The sequence below is a fragment of the Xenopus laevis genome, chromosome 3S (assembly GCF_017654675.1).
Source record: "Xenopus laevis strain J_2021 chromosome 3S, Xenopus_laevis_v10.1, whole genome shotgun sequence".
Lineage (NCBI taxonomy): Eukaryota > Metazoa > Chordata > Amphibia > Anura > Pipidae > Xenopus > Xenopus laevis.
Window position 1 is genome coordinate 16817545 of NC_054376.1, and position 17948 is coordinate 16835492.

The 17948-nt window shown below is 36.6% G+C and overlaps 1 protein-coding gene across 3 annotated transcripts in view; it reads right to left on the minus strand.

Moving 5' to 3' along the window:
- LOC108712644 (phospholipid-transporting ATPase VB) overlaps window positions 1–17948 on the minus strand; it is a 332007-nt gene that overhangs the window by 130582 nt on the left and 183477 nt on the right. For all 3 annotated transcript variants that reach the window (XM_041588036.1, XM_018254962.2, XM_041588038.1), the window contains one exon: window positions 1914–2185. In XM_041588036.1, the coding sequence (XP_041443970.1) occupies window positions 1914–2176 (263 nt within the window). In that variant the 5' untranslated portion in view covers window positions 2177–2185. The remainder of the gene's footprint in view (window positions 1–1913; window positions 2186–17948) is intronic.

Consider the following 17948-nt stretch of genomic DNA (forward strand, 5'->3'; position numbering starts at 1 on the left):
ACAAATTTTTCGGCAAAGCGAAAAGCAAATTCGCCCATTACTAGACGGCAATAGAGGCAATAGATGAATAGAAAGAAGAGTAATAAAAAGTAGCAATAACATATACGTGTAGCCTTATAGAGCCTTTGTTTTATATGGGGTCAGTGACCATTCAATAACACATAAACGTTAACTTAAAGGTGAACCACCCCTTTAAAGGAAAACTATACCCCCAAAATGAACATTTAAGCAACAGGTTTACAGTTTATATCATATTAAGTGACATATTAAAGAATCTTACAAAACTGGTTTATATATTTAAGTAAATCTTTACATCTCTTGCCTTGAGCCATCATTTCGTGATGGTCTGTGTGCTGCCTCAGAGATCACCTCACCAGAAATACTACAACTCTAACTGTAACAGGAAGAAGTGTTGAAGCAAAATACACAACTCTGTCTGTTTATTGGCTCATGTGACTTAACAAGTATAGTTTGTTGGTATGTTTGTGTGCACTGTGAATCATACGATGCCAGGGGACGGCCCTTATTTTTTCTATTTAGGATTACACAATGGTATATACTACTAGAAAAGTATATAATTATGAAAATGGTTTATTTACATGCAGCAGGCTTTTACGTATGCAATTTCTTTTTATAGAGACCTTCATTGTTTGGGGGGGTATAGATTTCCTTTAAGTAAAGGAAGGTGGAATGATATATCAGCATAATGAAACAATTTGCAAGAAAATGATAGTAGGGTGCCAACAATTAAGCACTACAGTTCTTCCTAGAGCTACAATGATCTAAATGACCCTCCCCCTTGTATATTTATCTTAAGCTAACTCTACATGCTCAGATTTGGTCCAACATTTTCGCCTGTTTCTTTTGTGCTGCCCAGCCTTCTGCATGTTAGAATATCCTCAACTTTGCACTTTGTTAGCTCTGATTTTTATGGACAGGCAGCGCTAGTGGATGTAACATTACTGATGCCATATCAGCCCATTGGTCAGATACCAAAAAGGCTTCGAATCAGGATAGCCACCTTAAAGGGGTTGTGCACCTTTGAGTTGACCTTTATTACAAGCTACTACAGACTGCTATTCTGAGACAATTTGCAGTTGGTTTTCATTTTTTATTATTTCACAAACAAAAATATAGTTCACTTGTAATTAATGTTCACTCACTTGTATTACCCAATTTCAGGCTGTGTAGAGGTATATAAACCAGAATAGGGATACTAAAAACAAGAGAAAGCAGTAAAACCCCACACTACCTTACTAAAATTAATTGAGATCTAATTATATAAGTGCTAAGTGCTATTATAAACATATGCTTAGTTCTCAATCAATTTAGCAGCAACATACAATTAATGGTATTTCAATCGATTGTGTTAATACAAATAATTATGATTAAAGTGCTTAAGTGCTATAAATAAGGTGCTGTGACCTTCAACAAAATGTATCTACACACAATTGATGAATAATCTAAAAGTTCATGGTTCTTATATGAATTAAATAAGGTGCTAGTGCTGTAGTTATAATTTTAAAGTGAGTTCATGGTATCAAACAATTAAAAATAAAGCGTCAGCAATTCATGAATAAAAGTTAGAAATTAGAAAATAGTATAGAGGTGGAGTTGTCCCGAAGAAACTAGCTGCGTTGTTCTAAGCCCTGGGACACCACACGTGGGAGGAAGGCAGAACACTGAGGAATGTGGTCTCGTTACTACGTTTAACTGTCTTGTAAGGAGAGCTAACTTTGCTATAAAACCAACAAATCCTCAGTGCCTTAGAGATAAAAGAGAATAAAAGGAATGAATGCTAAGATGGGGGCCAGTGAACCCTATTTGAAAGCTGGAAAGAGTCAGAAGAAGAAGGCAAATAATTTAAAAGTTGCTTAGAATTGGCAGTTGGTATTTTAACAATTCATCCTTACCTGTAAAACTGCTCAAAGAGATTTTTTGGTAGAAAGCTCAGCAGAGAATATTTGGTTGTTCGAATCTTGTTTCCTTTGTAATAGCGAGATACTCTTTTCCAGTCTTTCTCATACTTTTCAGTGTTTGCAAATACAACACGCTCCTTGTTCAGGTTGTTTGCTAGCCCTTTTCTCTTTGGTGAAAGGAGAGGTGTTGTTTCAGAGGAGCATTTTGAGGAGCTGTTTTGTGAAACACGCGTCCAACGGTAAAGACTTGAATCCATTGACAAAACCTTTATCAAAAAGCAAAAAAAGAGCCATTTCAGATACATTTTCATGAACATATGCCTTGCATTAAAGGAGAAGGAAAGCTACAGAGGCATTTTATTGCCAACAGATTAGCTGCAATAGTACAAGCTAGAATGCTATATTTATTCTGTAGAATGTTTTACCATACCTGAGTAAAAAGCTCTAGAAACTCTCTGTTTGTTTAGAATAGGAGCTGCAGTATTAATGTGGTGTGACATCACTTCCTGCCTGAGTCTCTCCCTGCTCTGGGCTCAGATTACAGTAGAGAAGGGAGGGGTGGGGGAGAGGAGCAAACTGAGCATGCTCTTGCCCAGGGCAATGAGGTTTAAGCTGAAAGCAGGTAGTCTGATACAAAAGCCCATGAGTACACAATAGAAGGAAAGAAATGCTGTGTTTCTTTTGACAGGGGACTCAGAGCAGCATTACTTTGGGGGTTTACTGGTATATTTAGATGGACCTTTCTGATAAGGCTTACTTAGTTTTAACCTTTCCTTCTCCTTTAAAAGGGTGGTTCACCTTTAAGGTAACTTTTATTATATTATAGAATGACCAATTCTAAGCAACTTTTCACTTGGTTTTCATTATTTATTTTTTATAGTTTTATAGTTATTTGCCCTTCTGACACTTTGCAGCTTTCAAAGCGTTGCTGACTCCCTTTTAAAAAACAAATGCTCTGTAAAGCAAAATGTATTTGTTACTTTTTATTACTGATCCTTCTATTCAGGCCCTCTCCTATTCATATTCCAGTCTCTTATTCAAATCATTGCATGGTTGCTAGGGTAATTTGGACCATAGTTACCAGATTGCTTAAGATGAAAATTGAAGAGCTGCTGCATTAAAAGCTAAATAACGCAAAAACCTTCAATAATAAAAAAAACAAATTGCAAATTGTGTCAGAATATTACTCTACATCATACTAAAAGTTATCTCAAAGGTGAACAACCCCTTTAATAATAAAATCATACTAGTATTTCAGTGTGGTTTTCTAAATACTTTAGCAGTCATAAATACTCTTATTACAATTATTAAAATGATTGTAGCTTTGCAGTATGTCAAATTATGGAACTTGGACCGAATAAAAAACTGAGACATGTCTAGAATATATATTTATAAAAATATCATACAATATCAATGTCTAAATCATATTTTACCCTAAATGCAAACTAGTAAACATTCCTGCACACAGTGAGCTACCCCTTCATAATTACTTAGTACAGGTATGGGATCAGTTAACCGGAAACCCATTATCCAGAAAGCTCTGAATTATGGAAAGGCCATCTCCCATAGGCTCCATTTTATCCAAATAATCCAAATTTTTAAAAATTATTTCCTTTTTCTCTGTAATAATAAAACAGTGTCTTGTACTTGATTCAAACTAAGATATAATTAATCCTTATTGGGTTTATTTAAAGGGGAACAAACCAAACAAACCAATTTGATTAAGAGGCCCACATAACACAGAAAACCCTAATATACCCATCACCTGTTTCTTCAAAAAGTATGAATAAATGGCATTTTCTATGCTTAAATCCAGCTGTTTAACAGTTCTTCTCCTTCTGTATCATTTGAAATCCTGACAGGGAAGGAGGGACTAAAACACTGATGTTACAAATTGTAACAACTACTCCACAGCTTACAGACAGCATGCAAGAACTACATAACCCACAATGCATTGCACTGTGATGTTCCATTCCTTATTGAAGTCATGTGTGCAGGGAATTGTGGGGTTTGGAGGATGCAGGCTGAGGATAGTAGGCTGTTGATACAAAGTAACGGTAGTCATCCAGCTCAGCAAAGTAGTCAGAAAGATCAGCAGATGAGCAGGGGGCTAGGCTTAGGGAACTGTCAGAAACAATTAAAAAGCATGAAAAGTCTGCATATTTTTTAAATTATGTATATTGCAATGTTGCTTGAAATTATGCTTACTTTTCAAAAAGCTTAAGTTATGTTTTTTTGTGGAGTTCCCCTTTAATATTTACATGATATTCTAATACACTTAAGTTATGAAGATCCAAATTAAAGAAAAGATCCATTATCCAGAAAATCCTAGGTCACGAGCATTCTGGATAACAAGTCTCATACCTGTATTTCGGTCAGGCTGCTGTTGTGCCACTAGACAAACAGACCATTTTCCTAGGAGATGCTTCTGGACTTCACCCCCCCACACACACTACTTCCTAGCCATACCAAGATCTTAATTCATGCAATTAGGGATGCAGCCAATCCAGTATTCAGTTCAGAACTCTGACAAGCTCTACGAGACACAGAATGTTAATTAGCACAGAAGGTATGGGTGTGAGGTCATGGGTGTGAGGAGGGAAGCTCTCATCCAAAATCAGGAAGTGAGTGTGTGTGTGAGGTAACTAAGGAAGGTCTGTGAAAAGAAGAGTTTGGGATACACTCCTGAGACATGCCTAACTGCCTAAGTGTTGCTGAAAAGCAAGACATCTATGGCCAGTGGGCCAGTTAAAAAGCTGTTCTGATTAATAAACTCAACACTAAGGGCCTTGCTCAAGAACTCAGTGGGACTGTAGGAAAGAGCTTGCACAAGTGGACATGAAACAGCGTCCTACTGGGCTGACAGGCCAGCTGGCCCAGACACACTCCCCACCCGAAAGTCCAAAGGGTGAACACAGTGTACAGCAACAAAACCTGGGTGCAAGTACAAATAAAATATTTATCGGAATTTAATTATCGAAAAAAAAAAATAATAATAATAAAAAAAAATATATATATATATATATACATATATATATATACATATATATATACATATATATAGATATATATATATATAGATATATATATATATATAGATATATATATATATACACACACACACACACACACACATACACAGAGTATATATATACATATTTTTGGTGTGTGTGTATATATATATATATATATATATATATATATATATATATATATATATATATATATATATATATATATATTAAAAAAAACAAAAAGATGAGGTGCACACCTGGAGCCTTTTAAAAAATCTTAATTTTTATTTAGTGCATTTTAAAAAAGGAAAGGTCAACGTTTCGGTCTGTGCCTAAGACCTTTCTCAAGACCATACATGGAACAGTAGAAATGTTCTGTGAATAAATAGCTAAAAAGAGTGTGGTTCTTTTTTGAAGTTATATATATATATATATATATATATATATATATATATATATATATATATATATATATATACACTGTACTCAGCAGTCTCTGTTTAGAGGTCATTAATGCTCCATGTCAAAATTGCGTTGCTCACCTTGCCTTTAATAACTGGCTCCATAATATGTAGGAAAGACATGTGAGCCAAGAACAGAATCGCTATCTACATTCAACATACAGAATCACTGTTACAGTGACGCTTTCCTTTATATCTTCCATATAGGAGCATTCCTACTACTAGAATTCCATTTAGTTTCACAGCTTTGCAGCCCCCTCAACAACTGTCTTTACAGAAACCAACCATAATTTTAAATATATTCTCCTCTGGTCCATCCTTCATTTTTTCAACCCCAACGAATGTCACAGTGTCACTTGGCAGGGCATGTTCTAGAGTCTAGACAAAGCAAGTGATATCATGCAACATTCGTCATCTACAAAACTATTTTGATGAGCAGTGTTTCTTTAACAAGTCTAGTTCAATAAGATAAAAGTATCAGGTTATTTTATTTATTAGTGGCATCTGAAAATAGAGCAGCTTTTTTAATGTAATTTCCATCATACTTCTGTTCAGATGAATTAGGCTTTTTATGGTTGCGGTGAGTTGTCCCTTTGTGTTCTATGATTTATTGTTCAGTTAAAACACCTGATGTCACAGTGGCCTTATTATTTACACCAGCGTTTATTCTGTCCCACTTGTGAGTTTCCCATTATGTACCATTTCAGAAATAATTAGGGGTTCATCCACCTATGCAAATTAAGAACTTTTTATCTCGGAATAACGAGCAGATGGAAATCTATAATTATACAATGCATGGGCAAAGAAGCACATACAGTACATAGTTCCAACACTTGATTATTTAGAGGCAATTTTATTTCTAAACTTTGTAAACAGAAAAACTTTCATAAACGCCAGAGACTAAGATTTTTTTTTCATGGTTTAATTCTGTTCTGGCAATAAATCAAATAGCACTGACGGACCATATCTAGGCTGCTTAATGAATTACAGAAACATATCAAAAGATATGATATCAAGGTATGAAATAAGTCAATTTTGGGAATGTTAATTACGGATTACATCCAATGACAGAGGCTTATTAGCAAACTGTACGACCACATTTTAGCGAGCAGTCAAGTCCTTATCTCAAAGGTATAGCTTCATGCAAAATGCTTTGCAGGTGTTAATACTAATGAAAATTAAAAGGGAAGCTTATAAATGAACCATTGAGAGAAGATAGATAAGGACTCATTTACTTGCGAAACTGCAGTGAGCAACTTGCTCTTTTCCCTGCATAGAGTTGCACCTAAATGCTCTCCCTGCACTTACGTATAGGGCCATTTGGCGCCACTCAGTCCATCCTCTCTTCTGTTACAAATCAGAAACTGCAGTAGCTATTGACATAAGGAACCCTGGAGCTATTGCCACCTCCTGACCCAGCAGTAATTCCAGGGTTCCCTTCAGGCCTTGCATCAATAGGAGCAGCACACTTGCATATAAAGAATCGGGTGCAGAAGTCACTTTCGCATGTTAATCATCAGAAATGAAGCCACCTAACACCAGAAATATAGAAGCCTTAGACCGGAAATGACATCAGACACATTATGAAAATATTTGCTGCAAATGTGCTCGAATTGCGACAAAGCACATGTACGGTTGTGTCCATTTTGGCGAATTGGATACTATTGTGCCAAATCTACAAATCCCCCAAAGTCAAATCAACTGGACTTGCTGTGGTTTTTCTTGAAGATGTTTTACTAGTGATGGCCGAATAGATTTGGCAGACACGAATTTTCGGTGAATTTCCACATTGCACCAGAAGCAAAAAATCCACTGCGTCCAAAAAAAATTGATGCACATCAAAATTGCTGCTTGCTTCAAAATTGTTGCGGATCAAAATTATTTTGATGCCCATTGACTTCAATGCGTTTCGCTAATTATTTGCCATTTCACATACATTCTCCTAAACTATGTTTCACCAGTCATCTCAATTCAGAATAACTTGTAAATAAAATCTAAAAAAATATATCCTCAGGAATATTGCTCCAATCAGCATAATCTGTTTATCATAATCAGCAAGGATGTCATGAAGTTAGGTGTTGATTGTATTCGCATGATTGGAGCTTTGAGGCATTATTAAACCCACCAGGGAGAGGTGCAAAACAACATTTTATGTGGCACACAAATTTTTTGGTGAAGTGAAACGTGACAGATTTTCTCATCACTATATATTATATGGTTTCTTAAATTGTGCCGAGTCTGCTTTTTTTCCTTAAAGAAACAGTAACACTTAAAAACTTAAAGCATTTAAAAATATAATGCACTGTTGCCCTACAGTGGTAGAACTGGTGTGTTTGCTTCAGAAACTCTACTACAGTTTATATAAACAAGCTGATGTGTAGCCCATGGGGGCAGCCATTCAAAGCTGAAAAAGGAGAAAAGGCACAGGATTCACAGTAGATAACAGATAAGCTCTGTAGCATACAATGGGATTCTTCAGAACGTATCTGTTATCTACTGTGTATCACATGCTTGATTGGCTGCTCCTGTGACTACACACCAACTTGTTTATATAAACTATAGTGGTGTTTCTGAAGCAAAAACTCTATTTTTAACAGTGCAAGGCAACAGTACATTATTTTTCATTCCTTTAAAGCACTTTCATTTTTTTGGTCTTACTGGACAGAGAAATGCAGAACAAGGATGATGATTTATGCCATGCAATCTACCCCATGAAAGAAGAAAAGGTTAAAATGTTAACATGGGGGAAAAATCTTAGCCATCCATTGTGGCTGCATTGGTATACTATATGAATCAATCTTTGCATCAAATCAAGTGTTTGTGCTACAGTGACCACTTGATCACCCACATGGGTTATTTAATTACTGTTAGGGTACAATGACATGGAAAAGATGTGCCACAACTATACACAACTTTCCAGGGTCCAAATTTATTAGGGCATTTCACAAAATTGGAGAAACTGGGGAAACTGGCTGTAGTGTGTGGGGATGGAGTCAAGCGCTAATTTGTTGGGGCTGACATGAATGATCTTGTGTGAGTAGGAGATTCAGTTATCACAGAAACCAGCTTTATTTCTTCAAATACTCCAGTGAATATTGGCCAACGGTGGCTCAGCTGTTAAATATGCAACAAAGTTTAAATTTATATATATTAGTTAAAATTCAAACTTAATTATATAACACTTTAATATATACTTTCTAAACTAGCCTGAAATCTTGTCTTGTTCATGCTATTCATCAGTGCAGCCCAGCAAAAAGATTACAGAGGACACATCTAATGTTTTAGGTGAAAGTCTATATTTTTTTAGTCATTTGTATTCCAAGTGCATCTTTTCATTGTTTTCATTGTGTACCTTCCTTAATGGAATGTACAATGTGTCTCACGCTATTATCCAACAGACGGAAAGGTAAAAAGATTTGGCAGCATTTATATTAATGAATCTTTCTGGATGTTCCTTTGTGCAGGAGATAAGCATCGTGGTGAAGTACCAGTTTGAGCAATAAGCTGGACTGCAGTGTCATTTGCATTGCAATTACAATGGAAAGGCAGCTTATACTTCACATTGCAGATCTAGCATACCGAAAGTCTTATTGTAAAACAGAACACTAAAGATAAAATACAAGTTGCTTGATTCAAAGTTCAAGTTAAAAAAAAAAACAAGATGTGACTTGTAGAAGGCTGAAAATATCTGTACTAGAGATATGAAGAGCTCCCCATTGAAGTGGATGTGAGCTGCGGCCAACGTAAACAGGGTTGGACACCTGGGAAAAACTCATTGAGCCCAGGCTCTTGTGGGCCAAACCAGCCCAGACCCACTCCCTGCACAAACCATCTTCCTGCTGTTGACCCCCTGGCTGTCGCAGCACTATGGGGTTGGGGGATCAGGGGGGGTAAACTAGAGCTGCAACAGGGGGGCCTGAAACAGCAGTCCCGGTGTTGGACTGGGGTATCCGGGACCCACTGGGTCTGCTGTTTAGTCTTTTACTCCTCTGTGTACAGCATAACATTTACTACTTCCTCTCTGAGGCTGCAATCGAGGGTGAAGCAGCTGCAGCTAGCGCAGGGGCCCTAGAGTTAGCAGAGGGGCAGGGGTCCAGGGCAGGTGTGTGCGAGCCTATGATGTGGCAGTCCCAGTGGGCCCAGACCTCTCTGACAATGCTATAATAGGCACTTAGGGGCACAATTCGACAAAATGACAATTCACACGAATTTGCCAATTTACTAGCAAAAAAATTCACCGGACGAAGATCCAGTAATTTATAAAAGTGCACACGTTACCTTTTTCACCAAAGTGTAATTCACCAGGTTCGGGCTGGCAAACTCCCATTATAAATATATAGCAGCCACTTTTACATCACAATCAAAATCACCTTTTCCATATTACTTTTCTCCATGGCGAAAATTCTCTAGAGATTTTTCCCCACTCTTCTCTAGAGAATTTTCCCCACTACTTTTGTATGGGGAAATATACTATAGAATTTTCGCCAGGAGAAAATTCACATTTCTCTTGAAAAAGTGAAGTTACAATTTTTAGTAAATAAGGAGGTGTGTTGCGAAAATGCACCTGACAAAGTGAGGGAACTTTGGTGAAGTTAGATGAAGAAAAAATCCACACTTAAATGTTCTCCCCTTTTTAGCAAAATCTGTCCCATAAACACGATATGAACTGCAACTATAATTAATTGCCCTATACGTAATAATCATTTGGTTGATTCCCTGAAACCTAATCCAGCATTGCAGCTGCTACTCAAATACACCTATGATTGGGCTAACCTTGGTGCAGGGTCACATCCTAAACTGACATATAGAAGCAAAGAAACATTAATTCACGTACGCTGAGAGAATGGTCTCTTTTTTTTTTATGCATTTGGGATGTTTTTAAGGAAAAACATGCATGTTTCATACAGTTGTCTCAGACTGATAATGCACTGTTATTTTCAGGCTAAAAGGGGCCAGTAGAAACACTGTCAGGCATTTTCCAAAGTGAATGGGAGGCAATGCTTCTGAGCTGGAACAAAAATCCAGGTATGGGACTTGTTATCCAGAATGGTCAGGACCACAAGGGTCTTTCTGTACATTCCCATACCTTAAGTCTACTTAAGACCATTTAAACATTAATAAAACCCAATATAACTGTTTTGCTTCCAGTAAGGATTAATTATATCTGGGATTAGATCAGGGACTTTTAAATATTAAAGATATTGAAGGTTTGTTTACAGAATAGACTTGATATATATGTGTAACATATTTTTACAGTATAGCATTGTAACATAATGAATGAAGAATGCAGGGGGACTGAAATGTGATATCTGACTCAAGAAAGACAAGGGCATGGGAACTGAATGGCAGTCATATCAAAGCATTTAAAGTTATGTACTAAATTTAAATTATATACATAAACTGGCGTGTAACCCATTGTCATGTCATGATTAACATAACGAGATAATTACTGTTCATGTGTGAAAGCCCCTATAAACGTACTAAATCATTTATATATTATCATGATCCCTTCTGTAATTCATTTGGCCCTAAAGCTCATCAGTAAAGTTAAAAAGAAAGCACAAAGTGACCCATATCTGTATCAACAAGTTAAAATTCCTTTTTGTATCCTGTTACAAAAGTTATTAGGGTTACGATGTTACAAAATCTTTGAGGATGTAACTATCAAATGGACACATTTCACTCATAACCCACTCAATAGAAAGCCCAGTGTACTAGGTTTGCCTTGTCTTAAGTCAGTGTATAAATGGTGGCAGTACCATAACTAGAGGGGGGCGGGCCCTGGTGGGTGACACGCAGCCGGGCCCTGCCCCCCTCCATACACACCGGATTTCAGTGGTGCGCGGGCTGCCGGGGGGCCCTGAGGGGGTGGGGGCCCTCGCCACTGAATGGTGGTGCTTTAATCCCAGGGGCTTGTTCTCCTCACCCCCTTGGAACGATTCTATCATCTCATAGTGATGTTATCATTACTGTCTACACAATCTACTACTCCCCTAAGGACCTCCCATATTCAAACCACGACTGTATATATATATATATATATATATATATATATATATATATATATATATATATATATATATATGGACCTGTTCCAGAATTTGCTTGGAGATTTGTCCATAATGACTTTTCCAGTAACACGTTTTATTACCCACACAGTGCCCTTTAAAATTTGCGATTTGGTACAGGTTTGCAAAGCTGAAAAAATACTAAAACACACAAAGGAAAAATTGTCCTGGTGAATAAATGGTTTGCACTTCACATATTTTCCATTAATTACTTTTATGAGACCCCCCCCTTAAAAGTGTTTGCGGTCTGTGACTTCAGATGACGCAGGAAGCTGCTCATAAAAAATATTCTAGTCTGTAAAAAAATGAATCACAATAGAGCCAAGCGTTATTGAGTAGCCTTGATTCACACAGGAAGTTCCACCTCAATGGCGAAATATTATTTAAAAGTTTACTATGATAATCCACAGTGGTAAAGGTTAACTGTGTTACGCATCACTAATTAAGAGGTGGGACTTCCTGTGTGATCCTTTAAAGCAATTTTTTACTGTGATTTGCACACACTTGAAAAAGGGCCTTTGCTGCCTGAAACATGTTGTGTGGATGCATAATAAACACTAATTAGCAGGTATTCTGCTTTTTGCCTTTTGATTCACATACTAATTGTAAAAAAATGACATTCTCTAAATAGTGCACATTATTACCCTCTGGCACTAATACTTTTGCGTCTTACAAATGGGAGCTAAGTTGTTATTCTGATGTAACAATTCCTCTGAAATGTCTACTTAGAGCTTCTGCTTTAACTGAAATGTGTCTGCATGTGCCATTTTCCAGAGATCCATGGCCTATAGATTCTACAATGGCATACTACATAGGTATCCAAGCAATCCTAATGTTGTTCATGGTGTTCAGAGTTCAGATCCTATAGCATTAGAAGGTAGAAGCAGACGGTATTTATACTTCAAGGCCTCTTGAATTTGATCCAACCTGATTTTGCAGGGATGTTCTGTCTGTGTCATTATCCAAAACGCCATTCAGAATTGTAAAAAGAGATACTGATCTTAACTAAAACTATTTTAATGTTTTTGTTTTTAGCAAAGTGATGGACTAAACATATCACAGTTTGATAGGAAGTTCTAACTTTGAACAGCACCTTTAGAGAATCCCTGGCTATTTAGCCAAGAGTAAGGTTATCTACACAAACCATTGGATGAGGAACATATTCTCCTGTGCCACATTGATAAATACTCAAATTATTTGCAGTTTATTATTTTGCTCCTCAAAGTGTATGTGTCCAATTAACTATATTATAGAGCTACTGGTGCCCTTATTGCTTAGCACCAACCATCATATGAGCCCTTATTAGTGGTGAAAACAAGACTCTTAGTGGTGAAACAAGACTCCAGAGTTCCCCAGTATAATACAATGACTTGGACCCCAGTTTTTATTTGCCCTTTCCTCTTTACATTTTTCTCACTACCTTCAGCTCTTGTATACTCTCTAATTCTTCATTGCAAACACATTACTCACACCATTCTGTTACTCTTCTTGATTAAACTTCTTAAACTTAAACAGGTATTGTACTGGAAAATTATTAGAAATGATTAGAAAGTGAGTGGGCTTACATGGAAGGACCCCCTGATGGCCACCACTGTAATGCACTGCAAATTTAAAGGGATTCTGTCATGGGAGAGCCTGATGCATCAGTTATTAGTGCTCCTCCAGTAGGATGCAGTATTGATATCCATTTTCAAAAGAACAGATTTTTTTTTATATTTAATTTTGAAATTTGACATGGTGGTTAGACATGTTAGTTTCCCAGGTTCCCTCAGGCATGTGACTTGTGCTCTGATAAACTTCAGTCACTTTACTGCAAGTTGGAGTGATATCACCCCCCTTCCTTTCATCCCCTCAGCAGCCTATCAACAGAACAATGGGAAGGTAACCAGATTAACAGCACTCAATAGTAAAAATTGAAGTCTGTCTAGCCCAAGTTGCGACTTCTTCAGTTACAGTGAAAAGGAGAAACAATAGCTTTTCTGAAAGTGGTTCCCACTGGCACAATGGCCTGAGATGGCTGCCTACACACACTATTACACACTACAAAAAAACTCATTTATTGGTTCAAGAATAATATTTTAAACGGTAGAATGAATAATAATAACTTAATAACTACACACAATGAAATTTAGTAATACAAATAATACTATAAAAATCATGACAGAATCTCTTCTGTAAGTCATTTAATTAACAATTGCATGGAAAGGTAACAGGCATAAAGGCAGCATGGCAGGCACGTGGTGTGCCTTGCCAGATCCTGGTGATCTTAGATTTTAGTCACACAGTTTAGGAGAAAATCATATTCAGTAAATCCTCACACAGGAAAACCCAAAATATGTAGAACATGTTTGGGTTCACATGTCAATTTTTTTTAATTCAAAAGGTATTTTAAATAAAATATTAAATCTGTAAGGGTGTTACCCTTCATAAATGTATCAATTCAATCAGCAAAATGTTAATCAGGTCCACCATGCCTGCTGGAGGCAAATGCGGTACAAATGATGTAAGCGTAGAGGCACCATTTGCACTTATGCTTAAATAGTAACTAACATGTTTATTAAGATAAAACAAGTGGTATCGGTATGGGACCTAGGGTTTTCCAGAAACATATATTTCCTTAAGATGGATCTCCATACTTTAAAAATCATGTAAACATTAAATAAACTCAATAGGCTGGTTTTGCTTCAAATAAGGAGTAATTATATCTTAGTTTGGATCAAATACAAGGTACTGTTTTATTATTACAGAGAAACAGGAAATAATTGTTAAAAATTTGGATTATTTTATTAAAATGGAGCCTATGGGAGACAACCTTTCCAGATAATGGATCCATACCTGTATCACAAGATATACAAGTGAATGTCAAATGCAAACAAAAATAATAAAAACACTTAGATGATTTAACATCACTGTTGTTTCAATAGCTGCCAGCAACTGACAACCTCATGGAAGCACCAAAGTGCTCAGATCCATTTGAGAACGCCTTACACCTTTTCACTGTGAACACAGACACTTCTACCTCTCCGCTTTAAAGTTGAACTAAAAAATGAAGCTAAAAAATTAGGTTAGAAATTCTGTTCATTATTAGGCTTCTTTCCAACCCCAAGGCAACCATAGCCCTTTAGCAGGGGAGCTGTCCCTCCAAAGATGTCAGCTCCCTGTATACTCCCTATATTCACACCACATGTGCTGTTAGTTGCCTGAGCTGCTGACAATACAATACAAGGATAGTTAGTAATTAATTCAGATTCATATTGGAAGTTCTGAAATCGGTACCTGTATCAGAATGTAATGTTCAACATTCAAGCATCTACTTTTCAGATAAACTGCTGTTTTATGATTACCCTTGACCCCTAAGTTTAGTTTTCCAATGGCTGCCTAGAACATACTGAGCATGTGCAATGTCACTGGCATTCAAAAGATCAAAGATAGGAAACTCATGTGGACAACATAATGCCTAGACCATTAATCTTATAGGGCTGCTGAACCTCTCTGTTGGTACAAAATGGTCACTATATAAACTACAGCATTTCTAGTCATAATCATTTTCAGGTTGTGGTTCTCCTTTAAAGATTACCCTTATCCTGCTGCTATTTAATTCAATGGAACATATTGGGTAAGGGAGAAAAGAAAAGATCTACCCTGACCATGTTCTACAGCTGTGGCAGACATTTAGGGGCACATTTACTAAAGGGCAAATTGTGGGGGGTTTTTGGCAAAAATTCACCAAAGTGACAATTTCACAGCGACATTGCCTATTTACTAAAAGGCAAAGAAGACAATTCACTAACAAAATACATCAGCACTAGAGTACTTTTGCGCCATCTCACCAGGCCGATCTACAATCGACAATCCACAAATTTATCAAAGTATTAACTTTCCAATACATTACCCTTTTCATCAAAGTCTACTTCGCCTCATTCTATTGGACGACTTGTTAAGATGAAACTACATCCTCAACATTACTATGTCAGTAACATCATATCTTGTATTCAATACTGACATTTTTTCCATATATTAATGTGGGACTATGATTAAAAAGTTGTAACTTTTAAATATATGTTATTATTTAAATTTGTTAACCATTTGAAGCTCATGCCACATTTGTTTTAGGGTAGGCTCATGTCTAGGACAATAAAGGATCTCTTTTGTCTTTATGTTGCTTCCTTGGACATTTTTAATAATAAGTGGGCCACTTCCAGCAATTTTACCAACATCATTAATAAATACATATGACCTTTGACCTTTATGTAGTAGCCATATTTAAATTGATGTAATTGTATGTTAACGACGTTTCGATAGGAAGAAATTAACAGTAGAGAAAATTCCCTAAGAAAATTTTGCGTTAACAAATGTTCACTAGCCAATATACACCAGCGTTCATTTTCCGATATGAATTTTCGCATTTTAATCAATATGTGTAGTCGCAGTGAATTAGGGACTGATTCACTAAGGGTCTAATATCGAGGGTTAATTAACCCTCAATATTCGACTGGGAATTGAAATCCTTCGACTTCGAATATCGAAGTCGAAGGATTTAGCGCAGATAGTACGATCGTAGGATTATTCCTTCGATCGAACGATAAAATCCTTCGAATCGAACGATTCGAAGGATTTAAATCCAACGATCGAAGGAGTATCCTTCGATCAAAAAAAGTTAGGTTTTTTTAAAGAGACAGTACTTCGACTATCGAATGGTCGAATAGTCGAACGATTTTTACTTCGAATCCTTCGATTCGAAGTCGTAGTCGAAGGTCGAAGTAGCCCATTCGATGGTCGAAGTAGCCCAAAAAAAACTTCGAAATTTGAAGTTTTTTTACTTCTAATCCTTCACTCGAAGTTAGTGAATCGGCCCCCAAATGTCTGATGTAGTTGTACAAAGTTTGGCAAAGCTTTCCAAAGCGAAGCAAAAATTCAGACCTTAGTAAATGTGCCCCAAAAAAATTAATTTAGCTATCTAGGAGAGCTAGGAGGTACTAATTCAATGATACAAGCAATAAAATAAAAAAGAATTTCCATGTCCTTTAATTAAAAGAAGATATAGAATACATTTTCAATAGAAGCCTTAATTGTTTTAAGCATGTTGAACACAAGCATATTGCCCCATCAGCTGGTCAACTAGGCCTCATGAAACAGAAATGTCATATCATAACAAAAAAAATAAATAAGGAAAGTTGTCAATAAAGACTCATTGATTGCTTATGGCATGACGCTGCCAACCTGCGTGCTAGCAGGAAAGTGCTGCTAATGTAACAAATTCCTGTAAGTTTGAGTACTGGAGACAATACTCATTATATGTCACCACAGTTGATAACTAAAATAGTACATTTACGTATACCAGGGATCAACTTCTAAAGAGGTTGCACTGTTATCAGCCAGTGCTCTTGACTCTTTAGGCATGTTTGACCAAGGGTGTAAGCGGCTCTTGTTATCATTACTCATTGTCAGCCTATTGCTTTGAACTATTTGCAAAGGGAATTGCCCATTATGGGAGTTGTCAAGTTGGCAGGAGGCCAATCAGCAGTATGATATGAATAGTGTGAGGAATAGTTCATACACACGCATAGTATTTTCTTTTTTGTGTGATGATCAGAAATATAGATATCCTGAGTACCCAAACCAAAAAAAAGGGAATTCTAGTGCTCTCAAGTCTATTTTAAAACACATTTGTAATATATTTTAAAGATTGTTTTATCTTTCTAATCATACACCAGAAAGGAATGAGGATTACTGAAACAAATGGGTAGAGTTTAGGAAAATAGGGTCATGGCTGTTTCAGCCCAATCCTGCAGGTCTTGCAGTTGTTGGGTCAGGCCACACATCACTAATGGCTGTGCAAGACAAGTAATGGCTCCAGTAAAGATGATGGATATTAAAATATAAGCTAATTACAGAGCATGTTATTACATTGGAGGGATGCTATAAAGGTAATAAGGGAGATATGTGTAATAAGGGTAATATTTGTTTGTCCGAAAGGGTGGCATCCTCTATTTCTCATTAACTGTAATATATATTGAATTTAATACAAAAGGTAACTTATTATGGGATGTCCTTTTTATCAGATACACAAATGTAACCACTATTTTCAAGGCATGCTCAAAGCAAATAAATGTATTATTTATGTTACATGCAGGAAAGGATAGTTGATTCATCCTAAGATACTAATAGGTGGGACAATCTGCCCAGTTATTAGTTGCCGCCTCAAGATTTTGAGGGAAAATAAAAACAAAATAGAGAAAACTATAATGAGGTAGAGCTAAAATGGAGGTAAAATAGCATGCAGTTGGACAATATTCACAAAAACACTTTGCTCCTATACACTAATAAGCCAGTCCATCCTGCACTGATTTACTGCATGCACTTTCCCACAAAGAATGACTTGTGCCAGAACAAGCACTAATTTGCCTAGGCACTGGTGTGCATTGGGACCCTTCAAGAATCCTTAGGACAATAGAATACCTCATATCCAAGAGGCCAAACTGTGTA